Genomic DNA, 27875 nt, shown 5'->3' with positions numbered 1-27875 from the left:
CCTGCGTTCACCCGGAACCTCTTTTTTTAAGCTAGCAGTGCTAAACAGATGCTTGGGGAAGTGCTGGGCTTGGTTGTTGCTGTTAAGCGACTACTGAAAACCCTGTTCGAAGCATGGGGCTCTTTTGCTAAAAGTGGAAATATTTTAACTTCTAGCGCTTGGCACCCTGAGTGCTAAAAACATGTTAAGCTCCCAGCACTGTTGGGAATGTGGAACAGCGTGTCCTTTGTGTTGGAAATAAAAAGAAAAAGAAGCCCGCTCTGTGAAGAGAGGTTACTGGTGGACACATAACTTAAAGGATAACACCGGTGTGATTTTAGTTTTTTTCCTATCGCCATTATTGTCCATGAAAAGTCTAAACCCTCCAATGTATTTGCCTCAGTCAGAAGCTGCTACTATCTGTTCTGCTGCAGGTTTGCCCGACCTCCCAGAAGTCATAAGGTCCTATTTTTTTCCAAAATGCATTAAAAACAGCTTGCAGAGGCATACTGCTACACTGACTGACGTAATACATCATGTTGAACAACACTTGTATTGCACTTTTTCCTAACATGACTTTATCACACAGCTAATTGTCGAGTTTAATGGAGACAATTTTCATTTTTTCCATTACTGCACACTGTACGTACTTCTGATGGCAGTGAAGAGGCAAAATGAAACTTAAGGCACAGTGGGAGCCAAATATGTGCAATGATCTCTTCACATTTAATTCTGGCAGAATGGAACTATTTTTGATGCGATTGCAACTGCAATCACTGTGGCCCTATAAAGTCATGTTAGGAAGAAATACAATACACGTGTTCAACATGATGGATTACATTAGTCAGTGCAGCAGTATGTCTCTGCTAGCTGTTTTTAATGGATTTTTGAAAAAAAATGGGACCCTATGACTTCTGGGAGATCTATTGCAAACCTGCAGCAGAACAGACAGTAGTAGCTTCTGACTGTGGCAAATACATCGGACGGTTTAGAGTTTTCATGGACAATAATGACAATAGGAAAAAACTAAAATTGCACCAGTGTTATCCTTTAAGTGCTTTAAGTTGATTTCAAACGCATCTTTCTTGGCCTTGGGTCACTGTTACAGCACTGCTGAAGCTCTGCCTCCAGTGACCTCATCAACCATTTTACATTTTTCAAATAGGCCTGGCATGCAAATTATCGGTTTGCAGGGTAAAATGGGAGTAACAATGCATTTCTACCAACTGCAGTTGGGTCCTCCCCACCCTGATTCACCTTTTCACACACCTGCATTTCATTTGGAGTGGGATTTTGAGTCTTGGAGATAATCACGCATTGCTTTTTGAGACAAATCCTTTTCAAAGGAGCTGATGAATCTGAATGGACTGATGAGGCTGTGGAAGGAGGGTTTTAATGCATGGTTCCTCGACAAATCAACCAGCTTGTACCTCTCCCGCTCTTTGTCCCCTCACTCTTTAACACGATAACATAACAGCCTTTTAGTGACATGTAGATCTTACCGTACCATGGGCGCACACGATTTTAGTATGGGTGGCCCCAGTGGGTCCCAAACCCCTTACCCTGCCAGTGGGGATAGTATGATTAATAACCCCTTTGAGCTCCACAAGACCACAACCTGTACTCCAAACATGGGACTCGAACCTACAAACCTGATATTAAGAGTCACATGTTCTACCAACAGAGCTAACTACACTCACCGTCAGAGCTAACCAGCCTTGTCTTTTCCGTCTTGCTCCACTCTGTCTCTCTGTCTCCAGAAGGGGATGGAATAACAGAAGGGAGACAGCGGAGGGAATATGCCAACACAGCCCTTGATTAGGGAGTATTAATGTTCCCCTTGCTTGCTTTAGCACACAGACACTTGAAACTAATTCATTGCCTACTCAGGGCAGCTGTCTTGACAAGCACTGATGAATTCCAGTGGCAGAGGCAGCTAATAGAGTTCTCATTCCCCCTTTCTTTCTCTCTTCCTGTTCCCGACCACTGTTTCACTTTTCAATGCTTGTTTCACAGCTATTGAATCAGTTCTCCTTTCTGAAGGAGCTAAGGTCATATTCATCACAGCGCTGGCCTCTGGCTCATAGAGAGAAGAATAAATCACACGCAGCTTCAGTAGAAACCATTTACTATGAGTCCTCTACTGTCATATTATGCTCCAGTCCACTAGGAAACCTCGGGAACTTAGTTCACATTTATGCCTGTTCAGCAGCATGTGAATCAAAATACAAAGTGTTCATAAAATAAATAAAACAAAAGTGTCATGAGTCATTGGCGAGGGGTTCCAGTAACACATGGAAGGGATCACAGATTCTCCATCATCACAGGCTTCGTTCGCCTTTTTCACTTCCCCCTGTAGCTACAGCAATGTATGATCAATTTCCAGACCAGCCTTGAGACCTAAAACTTGTGGTCTAAGTCTCATCTCAGACCAAGTATATCTTCATATTTTTAGTATATAATATAGCAATTTTAAAACATTGGTGCACTATTCCAATCTCTGTCTCAGAAAAGACTCGTCCCTGTCTTGGTCTTGCCCTGTTGTCAAGTAGGATCATCTTGACTACAACCCTGATGTAGAGAAGAAATATGGGGAGCAAAAGCTGTATTCGTTTAGCCAGATTTACCCACAAAAACCCTCAAAAAGGATGGTTTTGGGGAGGGAAATCTATCACTTCCACTTTTATTGCCCTTGCTCTCATATGGATACTATTTGCTGATGTAAGTAGGTTTCTTGCGGTATTACATTGTGTAAGTTAAATCAGGGCAGAAGTATATAGGCCACAGGATCCTATAGGCTGGTGCATTGTGGCCTGAATTACAGAGCCAACCAAGAGATTTGAGACAACCTTCAAGGTGGAAGGTGAGCTGAGGTGAGCTCCATTTTTAAAAGGAAATCAGCACAAACATGACCGTGACCTTTAAGATAAACACAGACATGTACTTGGAGGGGAGGAATGCTAGCGTTTAGTTTCTGCTAAAGAGAATGGAGGTGGAGGATACAAGGAGAAAATGACTGAGAGGGGGAGGGGAGGAGGCCCAAGATCAGTATCAAAGACCGTGTTTGTGTGCGTCACCTCCCTTTGTTAATGATGATCCAAATTAACATCTGCACAAGCGGAGCTGATAATGGAGACATGGAGTTTGTTTCTCATCTGGGGCTATGGAAGGTGTCAGCTGTCAGTGAAGGAAGGCCCTCTCCCTCGGGGAGAGGTGCCAGACTCAGAGAGTCTACTGGAACCCACAGAGTGTTACAGTGTTGCACACTGTCTGGTGTCACTTCACATAAAGCCAGTCTAATTCTGCACCGGGAGCAGCTTAGGGGGCTCTGATCTGAGATTAAGAGATGCACAATCCACTTTCTTCGCATCAGCAGCCTGATTATCCATTTAAATTGTTCTGAAAGGCTCAGCAGAGCCAAGTGCCAAGCCAGATGCTGGCTCGGGATGTGCGGGCATGTACATGTAGAGGGGGGGCAAGGGAGAGAGAGAGACAGGGAGAGAGAGCATATGTGTGTGTAGATATTGTGTGAGAGTGTGCATGTCTTTCCATTGGCAGCCACAGGGTCCAGCGGCATGAGGGCAGAGCAGGGCTTGTAACAGAGAGGCTTGATATATCCAGCATGAGCATCCTGAGCAGATGTATGGGGAATCGCCAAGCCTCAGTGCCTAATGGAGGAGGTAGACCTGGGTCAAGCTAGATTTACAAATTATTCTTAGCAGTTGTTATAATTTACTTGGAGAACCACACGGGTGGTGTTTATCCACTTCAGGACAATTCAGATAGTGTCAGGTATGTTGTCAATCACAGAAAAAAAGATACTATAATGATACTATAATGACTTGTGGTTAGTACACTACACTAGTTTGTTGCCTTGTGCAGTAAACCCCACCCATAACACCCATGGACTGCAGTTTGGACCTGACAAAAAGGCCATCTGGTTTAAGAGAATCAGAATCATTTGATTCTGTACAATACTATGGAAAGTACAGTGAATGTACGGGAATGTGTCTTGGTGGTATTGGTGCAGTGACATACTGACAACTTACACAGTAACAAAATATTGATATACTGATATAGAAGGACAACAGGACTTCACATATAGTGCAAAGGGACTGCGCAAAGACATATGACAGACAGTGAACGATACATATAATTTAATATGTATTGTTTTAACTCGAAATATTAAACCATTATACCAATGGAACCATTATACCAATGGAAACATACAAGAAAGCGACTAGCAGATGAAGAAGAGACATTCATGATGTATATGAGCGAATGATCCCATGGTTCCAGTTTCATATCGCTGTACCACCATGGTGCTCCTCCAATATAAGGAGACAAGAGCAAGAAAAAGCTTTTCAGGCAATATCTCCAGTCTTTCAATAAACTTTGTAATCCAATTCACAGATGCAATAACCAAGACTTGTTAAAGGCAGCACCATGCAATTACTGCATATAATAGGCCTCAGAATCAATAGAGCCAGGATTGAGGCTCCAGTTTCCAATATCTAGACAGGCAGAGTGCACAGCTACTCAAATGACAACATCAACCATGGCACCCCCAATCAACATTATTTCAAATTTGGATCATTTGTAGTCCATTTCTACATATTTATAGTTCATTACACCTCTCTAATTTGATTGAGAAGGTAAAGTGATACTTCTGAGAGGAACTCAATCTCAGTGTACAGTATCCCTTTCCCTGAGGGAAGCAGTCAAGCTTTCCCTGCTAGGATGTATGCTTTACCAAGCACACCAAGGTCATCTTATCTCATCCTCTAAGTGCATAAGGTAAATGATACGGCCAGCCATCTAAACAGCAAATACAGGTCTGCTGCTCTGATGTAGAAGCATTTTGCTCTTGCACAATGCATCGGAAATTTGGATGACATGGGTTGTGTAAACCAATAGTGGCTGGATGGAGATGATTTCGTATTTAAAATGGAAGCATTTGCCTGTACAGCAAAAGAATGAGGTTAAATGCGTATAAAGGTTAAATGTCTATATCACCATTATGAGCAACCAATTACTTTGAGTGCAAGGGTCAAAGCCCAGACAACAACAGATATAACAAATGTTTCTGTCCTTAGAATATTTAATAGAGAAAAGCTAGGTAAAGTGATGTGAGCCAGACAGAAAGTGTTTTTTCCCTTACAAGACAGGATCAGGTGCAAGTTAAGGAGGAAGGCAGGGGACAGGGAGACGTGAAGTGGTTCTTTATAACATGCCTGTGTGCAGGACTGGATTGTTGCGCAGTACTATAGGAGGGCTGCATCTTTTTTTAAACAATTACCCTCTGGTTTGAGTTGAAAACAATCTGTAGGCGAATGCGGCTGCATAAATTTAGCCTACTGTCAAAGTTAGCCGTTCATCACAGAGCCCAGATCCGTTTTGGCTGGCGCTCGTACAGGAGGTTTCCCCTCCACTGTACCGAGCCCAAGGCTGACACATTAAGTAGATTAATATAGCGTTACAGTGGAGAGAAAACTCATTTTGGTGTGAAACTTCGGAACTCAAAGTGGAAAGTCACTTTAATCTTTCTTCAGCTCAGGTTGCAAGAAACAATACTTTGTACACTCCATCATTTGCAAAGAAAAAAAATCTATGCTGTGCACTTAAGACTTTGTGTGTTTCTCTCTCTCTCTCTCTCTCTCTCTCTCTAAGCACAATGCCATCTGTGCCCTAACACTGGAAACAGTTGTTCCTTTTGATAAAATGCAAATGAGCTGAGCTGTTTTATCAAGTGGTCCCCCCGGCCCATCCCCCCACCCTGGCTGCCACACTGGGCCCTCACAGCTGGGGGCTGAACGCTCTCCAAACAGCTTGTGCCGGCGTGGCCCCCGCTGCAGTGGGCCTCCGCGGCCCACGGACACAGAGGATGCACCCACTCAGAGCAAATGTGGGGGAAAATTAAACTTCTCCCGTAGTACTCTCCGGCTTTGTGGAGCGGTCACTTTATGAACATGAGGTCACACACTCCAAACACTCCTGCTGTAACCGCCTGTGCTTAAATGCCACGGCAGCATCCCCACTGCCGAACTAATGAGAATGGAAACAATAACTCTTTTCCCTGAATAGTGAAAAATGTGAGGCGCTAACAATGGCATCTATCTTACTCTTTGGGAGCTGTGTAATGATGCTTTGCTGTGGGTTTTGAAGCCGGATCAATCTCCCCTGCTAAACTGGATGAGATTGGCCCGTTTGAACCACAGAGGATGATGGGTATTTTTGGTGCACTTGTCTCTAATGACAGGGCAGTGGAGAGGGCGGAGGGGGAGTAAAACGGATATATTTAGCACACTGTTAGGCCTACTATAGCTCAGAGAGGCAGTTCTATACCTCCAAAGAAACAGAACTATTCCCTTCTTTCTTTTAATGTGATTTACAGTAACACGTAGAATTATTCAGGCAGCTCTACAGCCTAAGACGGTTGGTGACATTTCAGGTTTCATAAGTGCCAGCAAAGAGAGTGGCTGTGTGAGTGACAGAACTGCGGAATCTCCTTGGGCTCCTTGATTATGTCTTTGAAAAGAGGGAGAAAACAGGTGTTTACATCCTCAACTTTCCGGGACGTCACTTAAGCTTACCGAGTGCTGTCAAGACAGTCACATCACACGGCTCTCAGAATACCCATTGTTACTATGACAAGGCTTTAGGGTGAGCATAGCTGATCTCTCTGTATGCTTCAGAGTCTTAGGGTAATGACAAGCAGGCAACATTTTGAGGCAATGAAGATGAGCAATATTGCCTGTGGCAGAAAGACTTGCAAATTGGAATAAATCATCGTGGATAACGTGGAGGGCTTTAAGACATATGGGTAATGTTTACACTATTAGTTGTCACTGTTGGCAAATTTGCCCATCTACATTGCCTTAAATAGTTGCTCCTGTATCAGCAGCACAGATTAATATATAGATATAATATATAGATTATTATATTAGGAAAAAGCAATATCATTTATATACATCTGTGAAAAAGCCTTACGCAGTAGCAGCTTGTTAAGCTTGTTAAGCAACTTCTTGTAGTCATTTAAAATGCCCAAGGTATGATGCAATGCATTTGCATGCAGTCTACTGACTGATAATGCATCAGGCTTTATTGCCTTTCTAAGAAACAAGTACGAAACTTGTCTGGCACATTCAGCAACATCTGCTCCACTGTACTTTATCACTTTAATTGGCTGCATCTGTATTGGGTAGTACGTCTTTAACAGTTGCCTTTCCCATGATCAAATGGGAATTGGAATATGGAAAAGGATGTATACTCACATCACCAGCAGCAAGTAGGGCACCGTTGGCCTCCGCCATATTCATGTAGTTGTTGTTGTTCTGGAACTGCAAATGAAGACAAGAAAACACGATCAACCTTATGGTGTCAAGATAACATCCGGTGTACAACAGGCTCTCCCCTCAAAAAAACAGACGCCCATCATTCAAATGGCATGTCACACTTGGCTTTGAATGTTTACACATTGAGTTAACCCCTCACTCTCCTTGCGCGGGTGAATTCTGCCACTTTGCTATTATTGTGACATGAAGAGAGGCCTGTGAGAGGCCCAAGCCAATTCAAACCAAGGTAATGAGAATCTGGCCTGGCTATTCAGCTCTTATGGGATGGCAATTAAGGATACGTTTGCATCACAAAGCCAAGTATCAAGATGCAGTGGCAGGTTATTAACTTCAAATAACCTATGGGGGACGAGTGTTGCTGAGGGGAAAAAGGGAAGTGGAGAGCATTTTTTGAATACGGGTGGTATAGATGTGTCTTGGTTCATGAGAGGTGGGTTAAAGATACAATCAACAATTTATTTGACCAACTTCATTTTATGTTTATTTACCTATGCTCACGAAGAATTTAACTCGAAGATAAAATAATGTTTTGGATCTTTCTCATCCCACTGCAACTTCAAATAAAACTGTATTTGACTCAAGCGGTTACAAATGTAAACAAACCTTTTACAGCCTCAAACACATATAAAATGAATCTTCAGCTGTCCTTTTATTAAAGGGACAGACAAATATCAGAGTGCAAAAAATCGGAATAATCTCTACGTAAACAAAGCCAGTGGTGGGGAAATTGTGTTGCGACAGAGGGCGCCACACTGCAATTACAGCTAGGGGGTTTAAACTGTAGGCGAGCTATTAAAAACCTGCACTTTGGTAAGAAATAACATAGTGTTTTCACACCAACCCCCCCACCCCCCCACCCCCCAACCCACACATAGCCTGCTGGCAAAATGGCAGCCACTTCCTTTCTTCTGAGACACAAGCGTGCTGACAGGTAGGAACAATGGGACATAGAATGAAGAATTATGGGCTAGCAGCTGGGCCCTGGAGCACAATGCACCTCTCTGTGAGTGAGGAGTGCAAACCCTGCCTACACGGCTTGAAGGAGAAAGAATCACAGCGAGTTGCGTCTTCATGAAGTTCCACTGAGAACATTCTCCCTTATTTTCAACAAAGCACCGGAGTAATCTCTTTTGTGTGTTTATTACAAAGTCACTCTCTTTAAACATTATGAATGACGAACAACTCCAGTAGATGGAGAGGAGAAAAAAAAATGGTTTCTTATCTTAGCAGAGGCCAAACAATAGTGGAAACAAATTAAGATCAGAGAGAACTGAGAAGTGCATTAATATATTTTCCAGTCCTTTGTTTTTTTTTCCTCTTCTCCTTTTCTTCTGAGTGGTTAGTATGCGAATGTAATTACCGAAAGAACTGCTGCTAATCAACTGCGAATGGTATCCATTAATTAGTCTATGCCCTGGAGAGAGAGTGGAGAATCAGCAGCAATGTTAACAGCGTTACGCACCAATGAGAAGGGAGCCACAAGCTCTGCTAGCAGTTGCTGAAGCAGGTGGTTTGGGCTCTCTAGTCCTCCAGTGCAATCTTACCTGGAGCTGCCCCACTAAACTATATCTGAGTTGAGCTCTGGGGTCTACAAGATTGCACAAGTGCATGCACAGACATGCGCACACACGAACGCACACACACACTCATGCATACACACACACACCTCAATTGTGAAACATCTGTCAATAAGTAGCACTCCCTCACTTCCCAGCTGCGTGTAACTTTGAGACCTGACATGGCTGGGTTACGTCAGCCACTCGGCTGGTAATTAACCTTATGCTGGGCTTATCTGGGAAGTGTTACCCTGTCCCCCTTCTTCTTTTAGATAACAAATTGAAGTCTCAGAGATATCCCTCTCTATTCAAACACTAGGAACATTGTGCTGATTGTGGGCAGAGATAGGGCTTCGTGCAGTGCTGTCTCTGTTTCCTCCATCCCTGTGTCTCTCTGGATGTGAATAAGACTTTAAGGGGCGAGCATACAATAGCGCTTCGTTGTAAAGAGCTCCCTGAGAATTCTGGGAAGGCCCAGGGGAATATATTCGGATCTGAACACTTTATGCTGCTTTTAATATGGATTCAGCCTGTTGCAGAAACAAGCTGACGAAGGAGATTGGCAGAGTGGAGTGGGTCCGTCTTAGGCTCCTTAGTGTCATCAGTATTCACAAATTTTTAACTCAATTGCCTGCCCATTACACCTCTCTGGTTAGTCTTCCCAAAACATGATGAGCCACGTTAAGTATGTACGAATCAGGGAGCGACGTGTCATTAAAACAAACACAACGCCAAAAGGTGCAATGGAATTAAATATACTGTAACCACAGACATTGATCTGAATCACATTAGCTTCATTAGAGGAAACACAATCAAGTAAAGTCCAAGTGCTAATTGGTGGTGTGAAACTCTCTGGGCTCCGTCTCTGTGAGCCATGTTTCATTGTGTTTCCTGGGCCCTTTAAGAGCAGTTCCAACTCTCCTCAGAGAACTGTGACTAACATCCCAAGAAACGTCCCCAGCCACCGGTATCAATCTTCACCATTAAAAGCTGCACCATGTCACGGTACAGGCTGGGCCAGGGGCCTCGGCGGACAACCAGAGCAGGGAGTGGATCTTGTTATTGTTATTCCCAATTCATTTCGGGGGGAAGGCGTTCAAATGCTCATGTTCACGGCTGTGCCGATTGAGTCAAACGCCAGATGAAATTAAGTGTGATTGGAGGGACCGCGCGGCTGACGGTGAGGGCCCGCACTAAAATGGGTCAGCACAGACAATGAACGCTCTGTAATTAAAATGATGTGACGAGCTGGACAAGCGCTGCAGCAAATCCTTGTAAGGGGCCAAAAAACACTGGAAAAGCATTTTGGGGACGGACACTTGACATGAATGGAAAGATGGAAAATGGAATCAGTTGATCGTGGCAAGACACATGTCCCTGAGACAGTATCCAGAAGGGGTTCTGAATGCTGAATGTATATTTGCAGTGTGACATGTATAGTCTGCTGTCTGCAGTATGTCTTGTACTGTCACTTTACACTTTGGGTGAGGTCCTGTTGTCCTTGTGCCATGTGTGTCAGTATGTAAGCCGAACCTCTGTGAGTTGTCATTATGCCTGTGCATCAATGTCGCCAAAACAAATTCCCGTGCATTCAGTTTACCTGGCAAATTTAGCTGTTTTAATTCTGTACCTAACCGAGGGACTGAATGAAAATGTCTATTGCAGCACAGTAGCAACAGCCCAGGCAGCGCTGTGACTACACATTCAAGAGCTCAGCAGATCTAAGTTCTACATGTTTCCAAAAACCAGTCATCTACTTCTCCCCCTCCTTTGCCTTTTCTGCTAGAGGGCTCTGGCAGAAGGGAACAAGCAGTAGAAAAGGGCGCTTTAAAATAGCTGTGGGATAGGAGGCTTTTATTAACAGAGTGAATTCATGGCTAAAGGTGCTCTGTAATATGAGTAGCACTGAGAGCCAGACATGGCTACACGGCAGAGCAAACACTGGGCATCCAGTGTTTTTATTCCTCCTTCTGCACCACCAGCACATTTCTTCAATAACTGTTTAACAGAAGAGAATTAAGAGCTTACATGGATCCTGATCCTAACGTGAAAAGACTCCACTGTCTGAATGATCACAGGCAGACAGAAAACCAAGCAACCTCACACTGAATAAGTTGAACAGATGAATATGAATTCCTCTATTTTTTTGTGTAAATGCACAGTGTTATGATTTTTTTCCACTCGTTTTCCTCTCTCTTAGTCTTTATAATACTTCCAGTACAGTCGTCAAGTCTTAGTGAGAGCTGGGAAGGTGGATATGGGGCAGACATCTTAATTCAAAATGTTACATTTTTATGCTTTATTTGTGAGTAGTTCAGTAGTTTTATTAGACCAAGCAGTTCTTGGCAACAGTCAATTAATCAGGATTTAAATATAAACATTAGCATGCAACATGGACAGTACAATATAGTACAGTATATCTATGTATTCTGGGTGCTAATTTTATTCCTTCTGACAGAAACCAGTGTAATTTTCATGGTAGATTTTTCAACCCCTTAAATCCCAGTCCAGGAATATTTGTATGAAAGAATGTCCAGTGGGAAATAAGGTGTTTTACAGCTATTATAGCAAACAAAATTATTTCAACCTCAGGGCGAACACAATATTGCACCAACATGACCCCATCTCACCCCCAATATGATGGAGTAACCACACAGATCCTATCAGTAAACATGAACTGGACAACCCAAATCCACAGAATACATGACTGAAGAGCCTCTGATAGCACAGCTGCCATGTCTATGCACATACAAATGGAAAAATATACAGTACTACTTGTTAGCCTATACCTCCTCATCTGAAAATCAAATACGGCTCGGTCAGCGGCCATCAAATGATCAGGAATGACTGAAAAAGATGCAGGATGATAAAGCATTTTTCCATAAGAAACACCTAGTAAAAAAAGAAGAGGTATCTGAGTGTGCATTCTGTACATCTGCATTTTGCTAGCTACACTTGAACCAATTTGATTCAGAAGATAAATCTCATGAATAAATCTAGCAGAATACCCCGAGGTAACAGTGCAGAGGAAATTTCTGAGATTGCACGTGTAAAATATTACAAAGGCAACATCAATTTATTCCATCGATAAAAACAGCTTCAGCAGGCTGTTCCTTGGTTCCACAGTAACATCACAAAGTCACAATATCAATGCTGTCTGTCAGCAGGTAAGCAAATTGGACACATTCGTCCTCCCCACAGAAAACCCCCAAACTAATTCAATCAAGAGCACAGGCTTTTCCAGAAACACATCAACTGCTGACAAGCGATTTTACAGTTCAGCTTGAGCTCAGTAATCACAGCCTAGCCTCTGTTCTCTGGAACATGACACTTGTGCTAATATGTTCTCCAGTGGTCGCTATAAAAGACAGCAAAAACACCACAGTTAAAACTCAACCTCCAATCCAGAGAAACCCAGGGTAATTTGCTTTGTATTATTTTATGCAATTTCCTTTTAGGCTTGGCATGACGCCAGGTTAGAGACTTTCATTTAGTGCAGGGGGAGGAGACACGAGAAAGCAGCACCCTTTCCTCTCCTGCCGTCCCGGTCGGGCCCGGTTGTAGCTTGGGTAAACAAAGCCTCTGGGAAAGTTATCTTCTGATTCCTGAGGTCCTCCTCACCAAATACATGCTCATTTACAACCCAATTCAGCGTAAACACACTGCAGCTGCCTCTCTGGTGATCACAAGGCCTATTCACGCCCAGCAGGCCCCCATGCATGCAGTGCCAAGCTGACATATATAGATATATTTCCCCCTATGTGTGCAGCAGTCAATTTGTAAAGCGACTCCACAGCACAGCATGTCCACACAGTCGGCTTGCAAGCTGTGTTCTGATCTGCAGACCGAATCGATTGGTAATTCAGTTTAAAGCTAAAATCATTACTCCCCCAGCCCAGCACCGTCTTCCGCCATTAGGACTGCTGGTCCACGACTACATAAGGTAGTGCTGAGGGGAAGTTCGCTGCCTCTCAGTGTGAGTAGCTTCGAATCGGAGTGGAGGAACAGGCCTGAGAGAAAAATCTAGGCCTTATCTGGGATCTGAATCAAGCTGATGACAGTTTTGTTCAGGCTGTGTCCTGATTATCTTCTCTTTTACACAAGTCTGGCCACTGTAGCCAGGCTTAGTGTCATCACAGCTCTGTTTGCTTTAGGAAATCTGGACCTGGAGAGGCAGTTCAAACTCTAGCAGAGATATCAAAATGGCAATAAAAGACCACCTGTTTCCTGGGACACCACCGCTATTTGGTGTTTGATCAGAGTGCATTAAGCATGAGTATGACGTTCCAGGTGTCTTGGCTCTCTGATATAGTGGGAATTGAATTTTGGTGTATGCTCCCTGTAACTTATGGAAAATGTAATCGCTAAGGTCTCTGAAATGTGAGAGCAGGGAATTATAGCTGGTTCCCTCTAGAGTAAACCCAAAGGCAGGGCCTCAGTTCTCCACTTTACTCTACATGGCACAGGAACGTTACATTTGTGTTTTATGGGACATGAAAGTAAGTTTGCATATCCAACCAAAATGACAAGCTTAACTATGAAAATAAAGGAAAGAGTTGAGTGTTTTCACAGCTCAGCAAATATGCATCATGTTGTTTCAGGCTTCCCCGTCATTATGGCAGTGTTGAAAGACAGTAAAAGGAAAGCTATAGTTTCTGAGAGTCAGTGCGTTTAGCATATTCCATGAAGCCACATTTACATTCAGCGCAGATGCAAAATAAAAGGTTGATAACGTGGAGACACAAGCAGACAAGGGTGAAACTGTTTTTGCAAATTCTTAGCATTCATTTGAACCTACTAGGTGCAGGAGATGAGTGGAGTTTACTGTGTCAGGACAATTCAGATAGAGTCAGAAAAGTTGTCAGTTGCAGAAAAGGAAACTAAATTGACTTTCAAATAGTCTGAAGATTCAGATACACACTGTATTGTCCAAGATCCCCGCCCATCTGCTACTACAAGCGGGTAAAAACACATGCTAAGAATTATCTGAAATAGTCTTTGACCCATGTCTGACCACAACAGCAGGATCAAGTATGCCGCTGCTTAAATTTGGTTTAGCTGTTGCCAGTGACTGAAAGACACAATACCTGCCATTATACAAAGGCCACAAAATAACACTAACAACTTAGCTTTGTTTTAGTTTAATAATCTGGTTGTAAGTGTAAATATAGCTTTTGAGTGTAAATCCAGTAAACTGTAAAATGCAATATTTCATGACCCTAACCTTAACCCTAATAAAGCAACACATTAATATTATGATTTTGTAACATAGCCATAGTTCCACAGCCAACTTTTTTACACCATCATAGGTTCACCATAGCTACTGTTTATTGAATTCCCTGAGGCCTAAGGCTTGCAAATGCTGCCAAGACAAAGATGGTCTAAGCATTTGTCATAATGGACCCACACCCTTGGCCCAAGACTGGTCTCAATACTACGCAGGTCACCATCCAACATTTCACACTTCTCCTAGCTGTGCGTCTGCGCCGTACTCTCGAGAGCAAATCCTAAAAGAAAGCGCAAGCTAAATGGGGTTCCATCTTTGATCTAGCGGGGTGCAAAGCCATTGGCCCACAGCCACAAAGGAGCTTAGGCAATGGAGAGAGCCTCAGAAACATGGTGTAGCTTTCTCACAATGGCTGCTGTTGCATAGACACACGGCTCTTGAGGAAGCAACACGAGAAAGGGTCGGCTTGGTGGTGTTGTCTTGCATTTGCCACTAAGCCATGTCTCAAGGCTGTTTACTCTCACCAGCTTTGAAGTAACTCCAATTCAAGATGGTATCAGAGGTGTGGATTTTAACCAGGCTTACTTTACTCCACTTGCCATTCTTGCACTACAGAGCAGAAGGCTGCTGTGGCTTTAAGGAAGCTAATATCTAAAACTACACGGTTAAATGTCATACAGGAGAAGAACAGCTTTCTGCCACTGGAAATGGGTTTGTTTTTGGTGGCGGTAATGGTGATGGTTTTGCTACTACTCTTGGTTTGTCGGATGGCTATGAGCTCTGGGACTTGGATCCACATAAAGCTCTATTGAAAGCTGCTGGGAGTGGAGTCCTCTCTTATTGCTCTAGCAGCACAGACACATTTCTCTATTCCCTGTGTGCCATTACTGGCTAATACACTCATTATAACTGGCTTTGGGAATGTGCACAGTCAAGAGCTTTTAGTGAACTCAATGCAATCCTCTATTTCTTATCGAGTAATTGCAGAAAAAATATATTTGACTTGGGGGATAAAAACAATATGTGTTATGTTACCCATATAGAGTACAGGTACAGAAGCCCAAAGCACTGAGAGCAACAACATCAAGATATGCATTCGTCTTAAACACAACCTAATTATATGTTCAGTGAAAGCCTCAATCCATAATTGCAATATAGCGCCCTGCTGAAACACCTTTGCACCATTACTAGCTTGGTTTATGTTTTGACTCAGTGATTTTCTAACTGACTGAGTAAGCTATTGATACAAGGTCTGACAGTATGTTTATAGATACTGAATTATGTATTTTGAATTAAGATGGGCTGTAACAATTGTAAAAAGCTCATTTTTCATGTTTAAGTAAAACTCTATATGAATAAAGACCAACCTAAAATGTATGCAGCCAACACATTCTGGTTTGTGGCTTTGTGTACAACCAGTGGGATCTTTAGTATTAGCTTTAAGCCTCTCTGCCTCTCCCCTTTACTTGCTAATCAAAACCCTTAAGACTAGTAATGGATTCTAATACCTCCTGCATGTACTGTGACAATACCTTTTAAGTTGCATGGGTGTATCCAGCCTGTGCTACCTGCATCTTTTCTATTATTCTTCCCATAAGCCCACAGTAAGTACAAACCGACCAGTTGTTCAATCTCTATAAATCTGAAAAACACAAACTGCTGAGCGGTGACTCATATATCAGTCTATTATACACTACAGGGCTGACTGTATTAAACAAATGGCTGGGCCTGCAGCTGGAAAAGAGAGGCAGTATAGAGAGAGCAGAGGTTATTGTCTAATTTAAATCTTGGCTGCCTTCCCAGAGCTGTACCACATTCCAATTTGTGGCTGTGTTGCTTGGCGCTACTGACAGAGGTCCGGCTGCAAATACTCTCGGGCTCCTCTCCAGAAATGTGTCTGGAAACTGACGATCAACAGGTTGGCAGAGATTAACGGTATGACTGGGGAAAATTAGCTGAAATTATGAAAACGCACAGATATGGATGTTTTGCTTTGTGCTGCTCCCGCACGCGCCGTTTTCCTCCCACAGTTGTTGCAATAATATATCTATAATCATTATGCCTTGGTGTGCAGCAACACAGGCTCATAAAGAAAGCCAGTGCATTACTTCTGTATTATCCTTGAATTCCGCAATGAAATGGCAGCTGGAAAAGACATCTGTGAATACGCAGCAGTTAGAGAACGGCTGAGCAGCATCTTAGAAGCAATTAGCTATTTCAAGCATTTTCTCCCTGGCATACTATTGTCCATTCATCTGTTAGATTGACAGCACACCAGGACATCATTAGCAAACCTGACGGCTGTTGAGTCGAAGACATTGTTTTTCTTGTGACAGGAACCATCAAGGCTAAGTGCTTCACTAATGTTTTTAACAGTATTTAAACTCAAAATGTCATTTTAACATTTCCTTCTTCAAAAGCAGTAGCGAGATTAAGACACCAGCCTTGAATAATTACAAACACTAAGCTTCACCTTTCATTCCATATCATCGCACCGACATTTAAAGAGATTGGGAACAAAGACGGACTGCAGATCTGTTTAGTCATAATGTAAAAATTATTCCTTTCCTCTGTAAAACGACAGGTTGAAGATCAAAGGCGCGTGGAAATGACAGTCTGTGGAGTTACTGGAGGCCTGCCATGTTTTAAAGCGTTCCTTTTTACAAGAGGAAAAAAGGTAAGCTAGGCTAGCAAAGTGTTCATACATGGGAGAAAGTAAAAAGAGCTCTCTGCAGAAACCGTCTTTTGTGTGGATGACATTTGTGAATCAAATGCAACCCAAAGGTGCGGATTTCCTTATTGACAATATCAAGCAAACTATCAGAATTTTTGAGTAGTTTATGAGACAATTACACCAATCATAAAAGTCAGCCATGTATATACATTGCAATTAAAAACTGGTAATTGTAATGTCATTAGGGTTTCCACCCTCTCCCATCTGAACTGAGTAAAGTGTGATCCATTATCCTAATCCAGCTAATTTGAAGGGTACGAAGAAAAACACAAGGATATGGTCTTTTGTACTGTAGATTGCAGTTTTGAAATGTTCCTCCAAGATTATTGTACATGGAAGAGCGTACGAGAAAATAACCCTGAATCTGTCTCTTTTTCCAATTGAAAATAATCGTATATGTTTTATTTGTACAGTCCCCCTTTACAGCTGTATTGATTTCCTCCTTTGACCACAGCTCCCTCGGAGCACTTTTATCCCATTTCTCCAGTGCAGCCAGCTAAAAAGGGGGTCACTGACATTTTCTGTATTTGAGCCTTGACCTCTATTTTAGGACCACGCTGTGAGTTTCTCCACTAAAATAAATGAGAGCGGGGCACAGTCTGCTCCGCACTCGCACCTTCCCCTGCACATGTTCTGCCATCACTCTTCATTTGTCTTCATTAGGCTCATGTTTGACCCGCTTCTCCGATTCCCTGCGAGTATACAGTCTGCAGAGAGCATCAGACGGTGTGATATCATAGCCCAGATCTCCTGGCACGCTATTTTATAGACGCAGAGGTGTGGAGCAACATACCACCACAGGCTGCTGGTTGTGGTGAGACAGGTGGGGAGAGCGCTGCTGCATTGAAGTTAGAGACAGGAAGAGATTTCGCAGTCAACTTGTCATCGACCATTTACCTGGAGCCACAAGGAGAGATGCAGCGGATGTATCGAAAAATTTAAAAGGTACATCTGAACATCTGCATTTTGGGTTTATGAACCAATTTGACTTGCAGATGAAAAGCAAGCTCCATAGAATTTACTTAACCAACCATAAATCAACATGCCGCTCTGTTTTACTCGTGTTCATAAACATTACAAGTATAACTAAAGCTTTTATAGCCTGGAAATACATGTAAAACTCATGTTTAGCTGTCACTCGCTGTCAGTCAAGTGTAATCAAAAGCTCAGCCAATTAACCCAGAATGAAAAATGTTGTTAATCCAATGAATGCATTAATGAACACAGGCAGTAATGAGGAGGCAGTGTTTCCAACAGGGGGCGCCATGCTGCAGTCACAGACCGGCGCTTTAAGTTAAGAGTAAAAGAATTCCCACTGTCAACCTGTCATCAGCTAATTTACCTGGAGCCAGAGGGGGAGATTCACTGGACACATAGGGAGAGTTAATCTCTTCATTCATCTTCGCTAAAGAGATCGACCCAATTAGCTTGCCACATTGACTGACAGCCCTTTTCACCGTTTGCTTTTTTTTTTTCTATTTTATTTCTTAAATCAGGCGCAGTGCAGTTTATGCTGGCCCACAGAATTATTCAGCGCTACCGTGCAACAGTGAAATAATCATGATGTCTTTATTCAAATCTGTCGAGTCTGAAATATTCACCACTGCAATTTGCTGTGACTGATTAGCCAATGGGAGGGTTGCTTGGGGATATCTCTCCAGAGCTCTGTAATTGAGCGGATTTGACTTGGGAGAGGTTTTTTCTGCTGATAACTACACACACATTCTCTTTTTAATGTACTATTCTTTTTTTAGCCTCTCCTAAGAGCCAGTGCACATCAGAATTATGACGCTTGCAGAAACAGCAGTATATAGGACAGTTTATACCGCCGACTGCCGGCCCCTGAAAATGCTAATCCATATCATGTTTAATCTGATGATTTACCACAGTATCCCTCTCTCTAGCCCAGAGACCAGTCAGTGTTGGTTGGCCCGGTCAGTGCAGAATTGTCAGATCCAGAAATTCAAAGATCAGGGACAACAATAGCCCCGGGGACTGCCATCGTGGCCTCTGACATCCCACAATACAATACACACAATATACTGAATGTTGATGCAACTGTCTGTGTGCCAGTACTCATGTCGCACCACAGGCTATGAAGAGTTCATTTGCTATGAAAAATATCATCGCATGAACATCATTCAATATCTCTTCAGTGTAGAGGATCCAGTCTGTAAATGTGTTATCATTTCGCCAACCAACCCCTTGAGTAACCAGTTATACTAAAAAAAAGAAAAAAGAAAAAAAAGAAAAATCTTTTTTGTGCCATCCACATGGAGAAGTGTCACTTTTTAGCAGATGTCCTAATTTTGATTGAAAATCTTCCTGTCTTGAAATAGAAAAATTACAGCTTTCCTTACATAGTCACAGTGTAGGGCCTGTGAGGTGTCAGTTCTCCAACTAACTAGTGATGAGTGATGATCTGTGACATTTTGTCAACAGTCTACTTACATTTTCTAGCTGGCACGCACTTTGTGTGACAGATTGTAAGGCTTAAAAAGGGAGAACAAACAGTGAACTGAAAAGGATAAGCCATCAAATAATGTCTAATAAAGAGCTGTTTCATTATAATCCCGTATGGGTAATTATGAGATTAATATGCCAATCCTGGTTTTGGAGGGTTCTGCAGCCAGGAAAAGCGATATTTACAGCAGTCCTTGTGCCACGGTGCATCGAAAGCAGCTTTCTTTCACATGAAATCTCATTCATTTTGCAAAGAAAAAAAAGATGTGCTGTTTTTCTTTTCCAAAACACACCACTAATGCTCTGGGGCATGATTTGTCATTGTTATTCAGTGCTCGCTCACCTACACTTAAAACATGATCCTTCTGGATTTTAATTAAGCACCAAGGTACCTCCCAGGGGGTTCTGCCTTGGCAAAGAAAACTACTTTGATTTATGTACTACTTTGTTGTTTCTGCTTGAAGCTCGCCTGTTATGAGAGACTCTGGTGATGAATGAACGAACGGGGCAATTATTCTTATTTGTTAATTAGTTCCTGTTAGGAATACATTCTTCTGAAAATATCAATACCTTACAATAGCACAGTTGAACATGGAGCTGTCTCATTTCATGTCATGTCTCCACCCCACAACAATCAAACAGAAAACAATGATTATTCTGTGACTGGGTAGACTGGCTGAAGCTGGTTACACTTACAAGTTCAATTCAATTCGTTAACAATTTGGTGCTATACCAAACAAAGCTGATAGGAATTTGCCTCAGTGTGCTCAGCATAAAAACAGGATAAGACATTTAGGTAGACACACACACACCTCCCATACTTCCCTTCCCATTCTAATATACTGAAGCAAATGGCACAAATTAGTCTGTGCAGAGCACCATTTCAATATTAATGCCATTTCAAGTACACACTTGTGAATTAGCCTCATTAATATGCCTCTCAGGCCTCCGTTTATCCCAAAAACATATTAACATGGCCTGTTCACATGTTCAAGTGTCATGAACTTCTGTATCTGTGAGAGTAAACAAACAACAACGGCAAGGGGAAAATATGAGTTTACTTGTGCTTCGACATGTCAATGCAAAAGGCATTGTGATCCTCATGCAACATGACACCCTCTGCAATAGTAACCAACAGAAAAGTCGTAGAATTGAAAAACTGAAACAATAGGCATAAAATGGAAAAGCAGTAATGCATGAAAAGCTTTCCCTGAGTACACTACTTCAGTATGCTGTATGGGTTGTAAAAATGAATTTCCACAGTAATTCCAATGTAGTGGATAGTATACCACTTTAACATTAAAAACTAATAGCTTAATGGCACAAGTAATTGCACATTATAAGTGATAATATGTGATTCATAAGAATAAAACTGAACAACATCACATAGAGGACGAGCTCTACATTTACAGTCTCATTACAGTGTTTTTTCTCTCATGTTTCTGAATCAGCGTAAAACCATCGTCTTTTCATCCCTCCGTTATTACAGGGGCCAGACACTTTTCAGCAAGACGAAAATAAACTACAGGCAGTGTTCACATCTAACATCCTATGGGTAATATACTTGTTAGCCAAAGCTAATATTGTTGTTTCTGCGTCTAGAGAAGTATTACTTATTCAGTAATCATATAGCATGGGTAGCAGCCAGTTTTCAATATGAAACTTCAAGGACCGGCAAGAATATGATCCGGGCTACCTAAGTGGACAAGTATGCTCCTGTTTTTAATAACATGCTACATGCCCTGCAATAATAGGTGACAGACTAATATTCACAAGTGATAGGGCGCTGCTCAGACAACAACATATTGCTTTATCCACAGACAAAAACTATATATCTTTATTGTATTAATTGGAAATGACAATAAAAAAGGCTGTAGCAATAACAAAAGGCACTATAGCTCCCAACCTTGCACTTATCCCTATTGGTTGCTTGCTACTTAGTTGAGCTAGGAATTGAAGCTGCTGTTACATTTACTGCAAGTCGCTCTGGATGACTATAATGTAAAGTGTAACGTAAAATATATCTCTTCTAACAACTTGAAGTTAGCCTGCTGTGCTAATGGCAAATGCCACAAGGTCCACAAGTACGAATAAAAGCAGCAGTCGAGGGCATATCTCATAACGCGCAAAGAAAGCAAAGTTAAGATGGTCGGCCATGTCAATGTCACGAGAACCGTTTCAGAGGCAGAGCTTGTATGAGGTCTATTCTCCTAGATGCATATCAGAAGGTAATGGAGTCTCGAAACTACAGGGGTGCTGCGGGATCGCCGCGATTAGCTTGTGGAACTGCTGAAGGTCACCACTGCTGAGCTGAGCAGCCACAAGCCTTCATAAAACCATGCAGCGTATCATTATTTTCAAAGTGTTTCATTATGGACGGTTAACCTTGGCTAACTCCGAGCTAACACTTTAATCAACTGCCTGTAATGCCTTTGATACAGTGTAATCATTCAGCTTCTCTTCTCGTTTATCAGCGGGAAAGACGCAAATGTACTGGGGTTTTATTTAAAGAAGAGAGCTCCTTTTTCCAGGTTGTGCAGGTGTATGAAAAGATACACCGTGTGAGTAAGAGCCTCCAAAGCTGAGGACCCTAGATCGGTTTCCCTGGAAGGAATGTGTCATTTGAAAGAACTGTCAGTGGCGGTCCAGGGAGGGAAACCCCGTCAATGCCGAGGCCTCACAGACCTTGATCTGGTTTCTGCCTCTGCCACCCCGCACCAAAACCACATAAGAGAGTTCACCAGCCAACGGAGACAGACGCATCGCAATACACAAGGACATACTATACACATACAATGCACAGTGAGCCCCAGCAGCTCAAGCATTTCACGAACCAAATTCCCAATAGAGGTTTGAGGGATCGGACCCTTATCATGCGACTGCAGTTTCAGAATTTTACTGAGGTAAAGTCCATTGTTCCTTTTGATCATGTAATTGATTGGGAGCTGGCTAGACTCGGGGATACTGTACTTTCTCCATTCAACAGAAGGCCATTTGTTTATGTGACAGACTTTGGCAATTACTGCTAAAAGAATGATGCACTGGGTGGAAAAAATGACAAAAAAACAGAACCGTGCGACCTTTAGGTTTTACACGCTGGGACTCAAATAAGAATTATGTAAATATGAACCGGCATTTTTGTAAAAATCTGAGTGAGCAACTTCTAAATCCTACAACAAGCTTCACTGCTAAGATATAAGTAATCTTCACTGTGTTCCTGATTGGGTGTTTATTAACTTCATAGTGCTGTTTGTTATGGCACGAAGAAAAGGTAGGCCCTCTTTTATGTTTAAGGTACTTTTGAGACCAATAAAAATCACATCAGCAATAAAGACATCATGGCACACTTTTTTTTTAAACCCTCCATACGTGACTGTCTCTCTCTTTCTCTCACTCTCTCTCGGGTGTTTGTACTGAGTCTAAGTTGTCTAATGATTAATTGTATTGTTGTATTGTATGTTGTATAGTCAAGCACCACTATATAAAATAAATGACTGCCATCACCCCTTAACAGCAAGAGAGAGAGGAAGAGGGAAAGAATGACAGTGACACAGAAAGAGAGAGAGAAGAGAGAGTAAGAAGGAGTGATTGTTCTTGTCTCATTTCCTTATTGAAAAAGAGCAAAGGGGGCCTTGGAAATTATGTGAATGTGTTCTGTGAGATAGATACAAAGAAGTTTCTGACAAAACCAAATATAGGAGAGACATGAAGGGCAAACATATTCCTCCAAGAACAGCTGTTTCATTCCCCTCGGGGACTTAATAGAGGAGGGAGAGAAGCCTCCATCAGCACGCTGCATTGAGATCTTGCTAGCATTGAAACTGAGCATGAATTATGGCAAAGGACATTCCCGGGAAAAAACAAAGTATGCACGCAATAGAATATTCTTATCAGTCTAATGTGTGTCTATAAAAGATCCAATCAAACTCTGGCAGAGTGTGATGGCAGTTTTCCAATTCGAGGAGACTATTAAAGCTTATTTAGTGGGTGAAGTGGCTTTATACGCTGCAGTATTATTGCTCCAGTAAAAACTGGATTCAGATAGATATTAACATTACCCCATTGCCACGAACAGACATAATGTTTGGGAAAGGGGGGCTGGCAATCAATGTCTACGATCTATAAGCCAATCATGAGAGAACTTGGAACACAAAGTTCCATAACCCTCCATAACTCCCAGCTATAGGGGATGTCAAGCACTGCTGGTAGTAATGAAAGGAAACCAGCATAAACAGGATTGTGCAAAAAGGAACAAAGCAGCAGTTTGATTGAGTTCAAAAGTGACCAACATTACTTCTTTGACCTATAAGCAACAAAGTCAAGAGAAACATCTAGAAGTAAGGGATTATTTTCCAAAGAGCGACCGCTACAGCTATAAAATTGCATGTCGAGGATGTTTACAGCTGTGCAAAGTGTCTCCATTTTTCGTATACATTTCACAAAGTGATGCACACACGTTTGTTGCGTATAAACAGGTCATACTGAGAGTTAGCCTGGCAGTTCATTTCAACATGCCATCTATTTGAGCATTCAAATAAAAGTTTTATTTACCTCCGTTATTTAAACTCTTTGTCCAGCGGGTCTGAGGGATATTTGCACACCTGCTGCTATTGTCAGTCCCTTCCTTTAGTACGACCTGGTGGCACATTGCATTATGGGAATGTGTGATGTAGGTGGGGGTAGCTGACAAAGGATGGATTAATCCTCAGCATAACATGTAATATTATAGACACTTTAAAGTCCCTGCAGCCCATAGGCCACTAATGAGAAGGAAATTCACATTCACTGCGATACATGAAAAATTAATTGTTGTAATAATGACTAATACTTCTGTGAGTAGGCTGATTTCCTTAGAATGGTCACAGCTAAATCAGAGCAGGGGAATAAATCTTAAACCCAGCCAATATTTCTTGTTTGCTTGACAGGACTAATTTATATGTGTTGAGCGAATGGTAACTCAATTTAAAAAATGTGATATTCTTTTATTTACTCGGTTGATTCCACCGCTCAGAAATTGGAAGCTGACTTAAAAGGGAAATAGCAGGAACAGCTGGAGGAAAGAAGTCCAGATAGAGATAACAGCGAGTGGATTCAACGGGTCCGGCCTTGAAAATATTACCCAGAACTGTGTGAGATGGAGGACATTCGTCAATGGCCTATGCTCCATGAAAGAGCCAAGGGCTTAAGTCAAGCAAGTCAAGTTGAAAGGAAAACAGCTGAATGTTTTGATACAGTCTCTGAGCCCATTAAGAGAATTGGACATTAGATCTATGAAACATGGAATGGCTGCCTCTCTAGAAAGTGCTTTAAAAATAAATGTGTCTTAACAGCAAGGCTAACCACTATAGGGACACAACACTTATTGAATCAGCCAACCAGAAATGATTGACTGGTCCTTTTGAAAACTGCTTAATTCACGGTAAAAGCAGTTTCTGGGGCACAGGGAGTTTTTCCCTTCCCTTTAATAAATCGGCAAGGTTGATGCTGTCAAAGATGTAGTGAGCCCAAACCAGATTAAAACGGTTTATCATGGTGGAAAATATATATCTTGTGGGGCCTCTGCTTTCATTTAAAGGGGCACGCTGTTGACAAAAACTGAGAAGAGTCCTTCGAACAACCATAGAAGAAGGCTAATTTTACCTTTGACCTCATACAATAAACTAACTCAAATAATAGACTTAACTTTTTTCAAAACTTCTTTGACATACAACCTAGCAAAGCTTTAGTAACTGATTTTTATGTTTGAGGTAGCAGAGTCAAGTGGTATCGCAATGTCATTGCAAATCCTAAAACTCAACCCTAACCCTGTAGATGTGGTTTTCTGATCCTCTATGGGAATTGTGGGGAGGGTCAAAGACTCCACTTTTATTATAGATGAGTTCAGTCTCTATGGGAATATATGAGTTATAACTGACTTTGCGTTGGGTTTGCCTTTAAGTTTCGTGGACGTCTTCATCAGTGACCTTTCCATTTGAACAACTTCATTTTACAAGTGATTACTACAAAGCCTTGTTAGGAAGGCTCTTCTATACTTGGTTTAATCACCATCCATCGCTGAATAATTGCACATTTTCAAATCTGAGATTTCAGGAGACAAGAAATAACAAGGCAAGGGGCAATTTTCCGTTAATATTAGAGCAGTGGATTGCATATTACGGATCCATAATCTCATTGTGAGTCTGATGATCAGCAATCAGGAAAAGTATGGTCACTAAAGTAATCAAGAGGAAAACTACTGCCTTGATGTTCAAGACTTCACAAACACAAGTAAACCATTTATTGCTTAGAGGACATTTTAATGACCGGACAGAAACTTTCAGTACTCGCTGAAAAGCTACCTGTCTTCTTTGATTGTTGCAGCAGCAATTCAAAAAGACTTTTTTTTCTCTGAGTAGCATGTTTTGATGGATGGTGTAGTGATGTTGTGTAATGATAAATGATTATAACCCAACACTAAATATGACACTCCTGTGCATCTACCCTCTTATTATCACTGAAGCTGCTGTTGTTGAAACAGTCATGAAGCTTCAAACTGTCCAGAAGAAGCAGGGTGTGTTTTAGTTCAGTGTGGGCCGGCAGAGCTCAATGGGTACTAACACTGCCAAGGTTAGGGGTTTAATTCCCAATAGGCTCTCCCATTCTAAAAACGTACGCACACATGATACTGTAAGGAGCTTTGGCTAAAAGCATCCAGCATGTTAGCACGGGTTCTAATTTGTCTCTGGTCATGAAATCACAACCCAATACACAAGACAACACATTCCTCCTCTCAGTTGTTCTTTACTCTGCCGCCCTGCCAGAAGGATATGTGATGCCTTTTTGGGGCCCGCAACCCACCAATTGAGAAACACAGTTTTAGAGTTTGAGTTCTGCGTAAATGAAGCATGCTGACTAATGTTTGAGGAGATGTAATGCAGTGGATTTATGAGCAGTGGTGGCAGGATTAAACAAGGTCTTTGCGAGTGCTGATCTGGGTAATGGTCTGTGTCTGTCTGAGATTCACATATTCTCAGCCTTTGTCAGATCCACCTCATAAACAGAACAGACAACCTGGTCCAAAGTCTCCCACAGGTTGAGCTCACAGACAAATTATGCTGGTAAAACACCCAGTTGAAATAAACTGAAACAAATTGAGAGGGACTTTTCATTAGTGTGTGTGTGTGTGTGTGTCTGTGCGTGCGTGTGTGTGTGAGCGCACACACGCCATGTGTCAACACGTCAATGTGATCAACAAAATGAAGAGAGTGACAGCTGTGATAATCTGGTGCCACAGGATTCAGAAACTATCAGGCTCATGGTTTACCGCGAGGCCGCTGCAGCCCCTAGTTTGGGTCTCGTCTACAGAAACAATCACTGTGAACCCCCGTAAAAGCCAGTTTCCATAAACATTTACATAGTTTCCACCGATATGTCTCCATCACTGAAGCATCCTTGTGACATAATCATTCCAGGGTTTTTTGCAGGCCCATAGCAACAAGCGTCGGCCCTGTCGAGGGGAAGTCCATGCAGGAAACGTAAGGCATCGAGCAGGAAGTCGAGGGATATAAAAAAACAAAAAACACAAATGGGCACATCTGCTCTGTGTAGACCTAGATGTGGTTGGATTTTCAGACCGTGCCACAGTCAGACAGAACAGGCATTCTTATGGGCAGGAACTCCAAGTACAGTACTTCTTCAAGCAAGCAGGCTAAAAATAACACTCTCTAATCTCAGAGGGAAAATTAGGTGTTTAATAAATCTGTTGAACTACGTCTCTGACAAGGCACAATTAAAAGACTCGGCGAAACACATCGGCTATTCACTTCCTGGATATTTAAACATTTAACATGCACCTTGGGGTCATATCCATCAACTTTTGAGCTTGACAAAGCAGACAGCCTCTAAGGTTACCCCTCCTCCTCCTCCTCCTCCTCCTCCTCCTCCTCCCATTTAAAGTTGTGTTTGGATATGTTTAGAATGTGTGTGATGAAATGGCACCAGCTGTGTACACGGGAGAGATGCGCACGGCCCCCTGGTCAAGCCGAGCCTTAACCCCTTCCCTGCCATTCAACAGAAGGGACGGCTAAGACAAAGGAAGCCCGGCCCACTCTGGCCAGCACACAATAAGGAGCTATTGCCCAGAGGGGAGGGGGGGGGGGGGGGGGGGGTGCGCGCTTGCTGCTGTGAAAGTACAGTAATTCTGCATCTCGGTCCTGCCCTCCGCTCCCTAATTCCTTGTTGTTTTTGGTTTCCTTACACATGCATGGGGGCAGTAGGGCCCAAGTCACCCACAAGCAGGCTTCTGTTTCACCTACAGCACATTTTATGGGCTCAATAAAGTCCCGGGATAATTGCAGCTGCAACCCTACATCATCATGCCAAGTGTTACGGTGCGGACAACTTCCTAATCATTGCTTTTACAGCACACTTAGTCTTTCATATCGCAGATGAGTGGATGATAAAATACAAAGTAGATGTTAAATAAATTCTCAAGGGTGCTTCATCTTTGTTCGGCCTAAGAGGAAAGATTGTGCTTTCTGTGCGGCATTAGAGGGTTTTGTCATCATCGGTTATAATTCCCC

The 27875-nt window shown here is 42.3% G+C and overlaps 1 protein-coding gene across 1 annotated transcript in view; it reads right to left on the bottom strand.

Annotated features, from left to right (window-relative positions):
- tox3 (TOX high mobility group box family member 3) overlaps nt 1-27875 on the bottom strand; it is a 42696-nt gene that overhangs the window by 11099 nt on the left and 3722 nt on the right. Inside the window, exon 2 of the mRNA XM_071903617.2 lies at nt 7254-7319. Within this exon, the coding sequence (XP_071759718.1) occupies nt 7254-7319 (66 nt within the window). The remainder of the gene's footprint in view (nt 1-7253; nt 7320-27875) is intronic.

This window comes from Centroberyx gerrardi, chromosome 1, assembly GCF_048128805.1.
Source record: "Centroberyx gerrardi isolate f3 chromosome 1, fCenGer3.hap1.cur.20231027, whole genome shotgun sequence".
In the NCBI taxonomy this organism is placed as follows: domain Eukaryota; kingdom Metazoa; phylum Chordata; class Actinopteri; order Beryciformes; family Berycidae; genus Centroberyx; species Centroberyx gerrardi.
The sequence above is the reverse complement of the archived record's forward strand: the minus strand, read 5'-3'. Positions and strand labels throughout refer to the sequence as shown.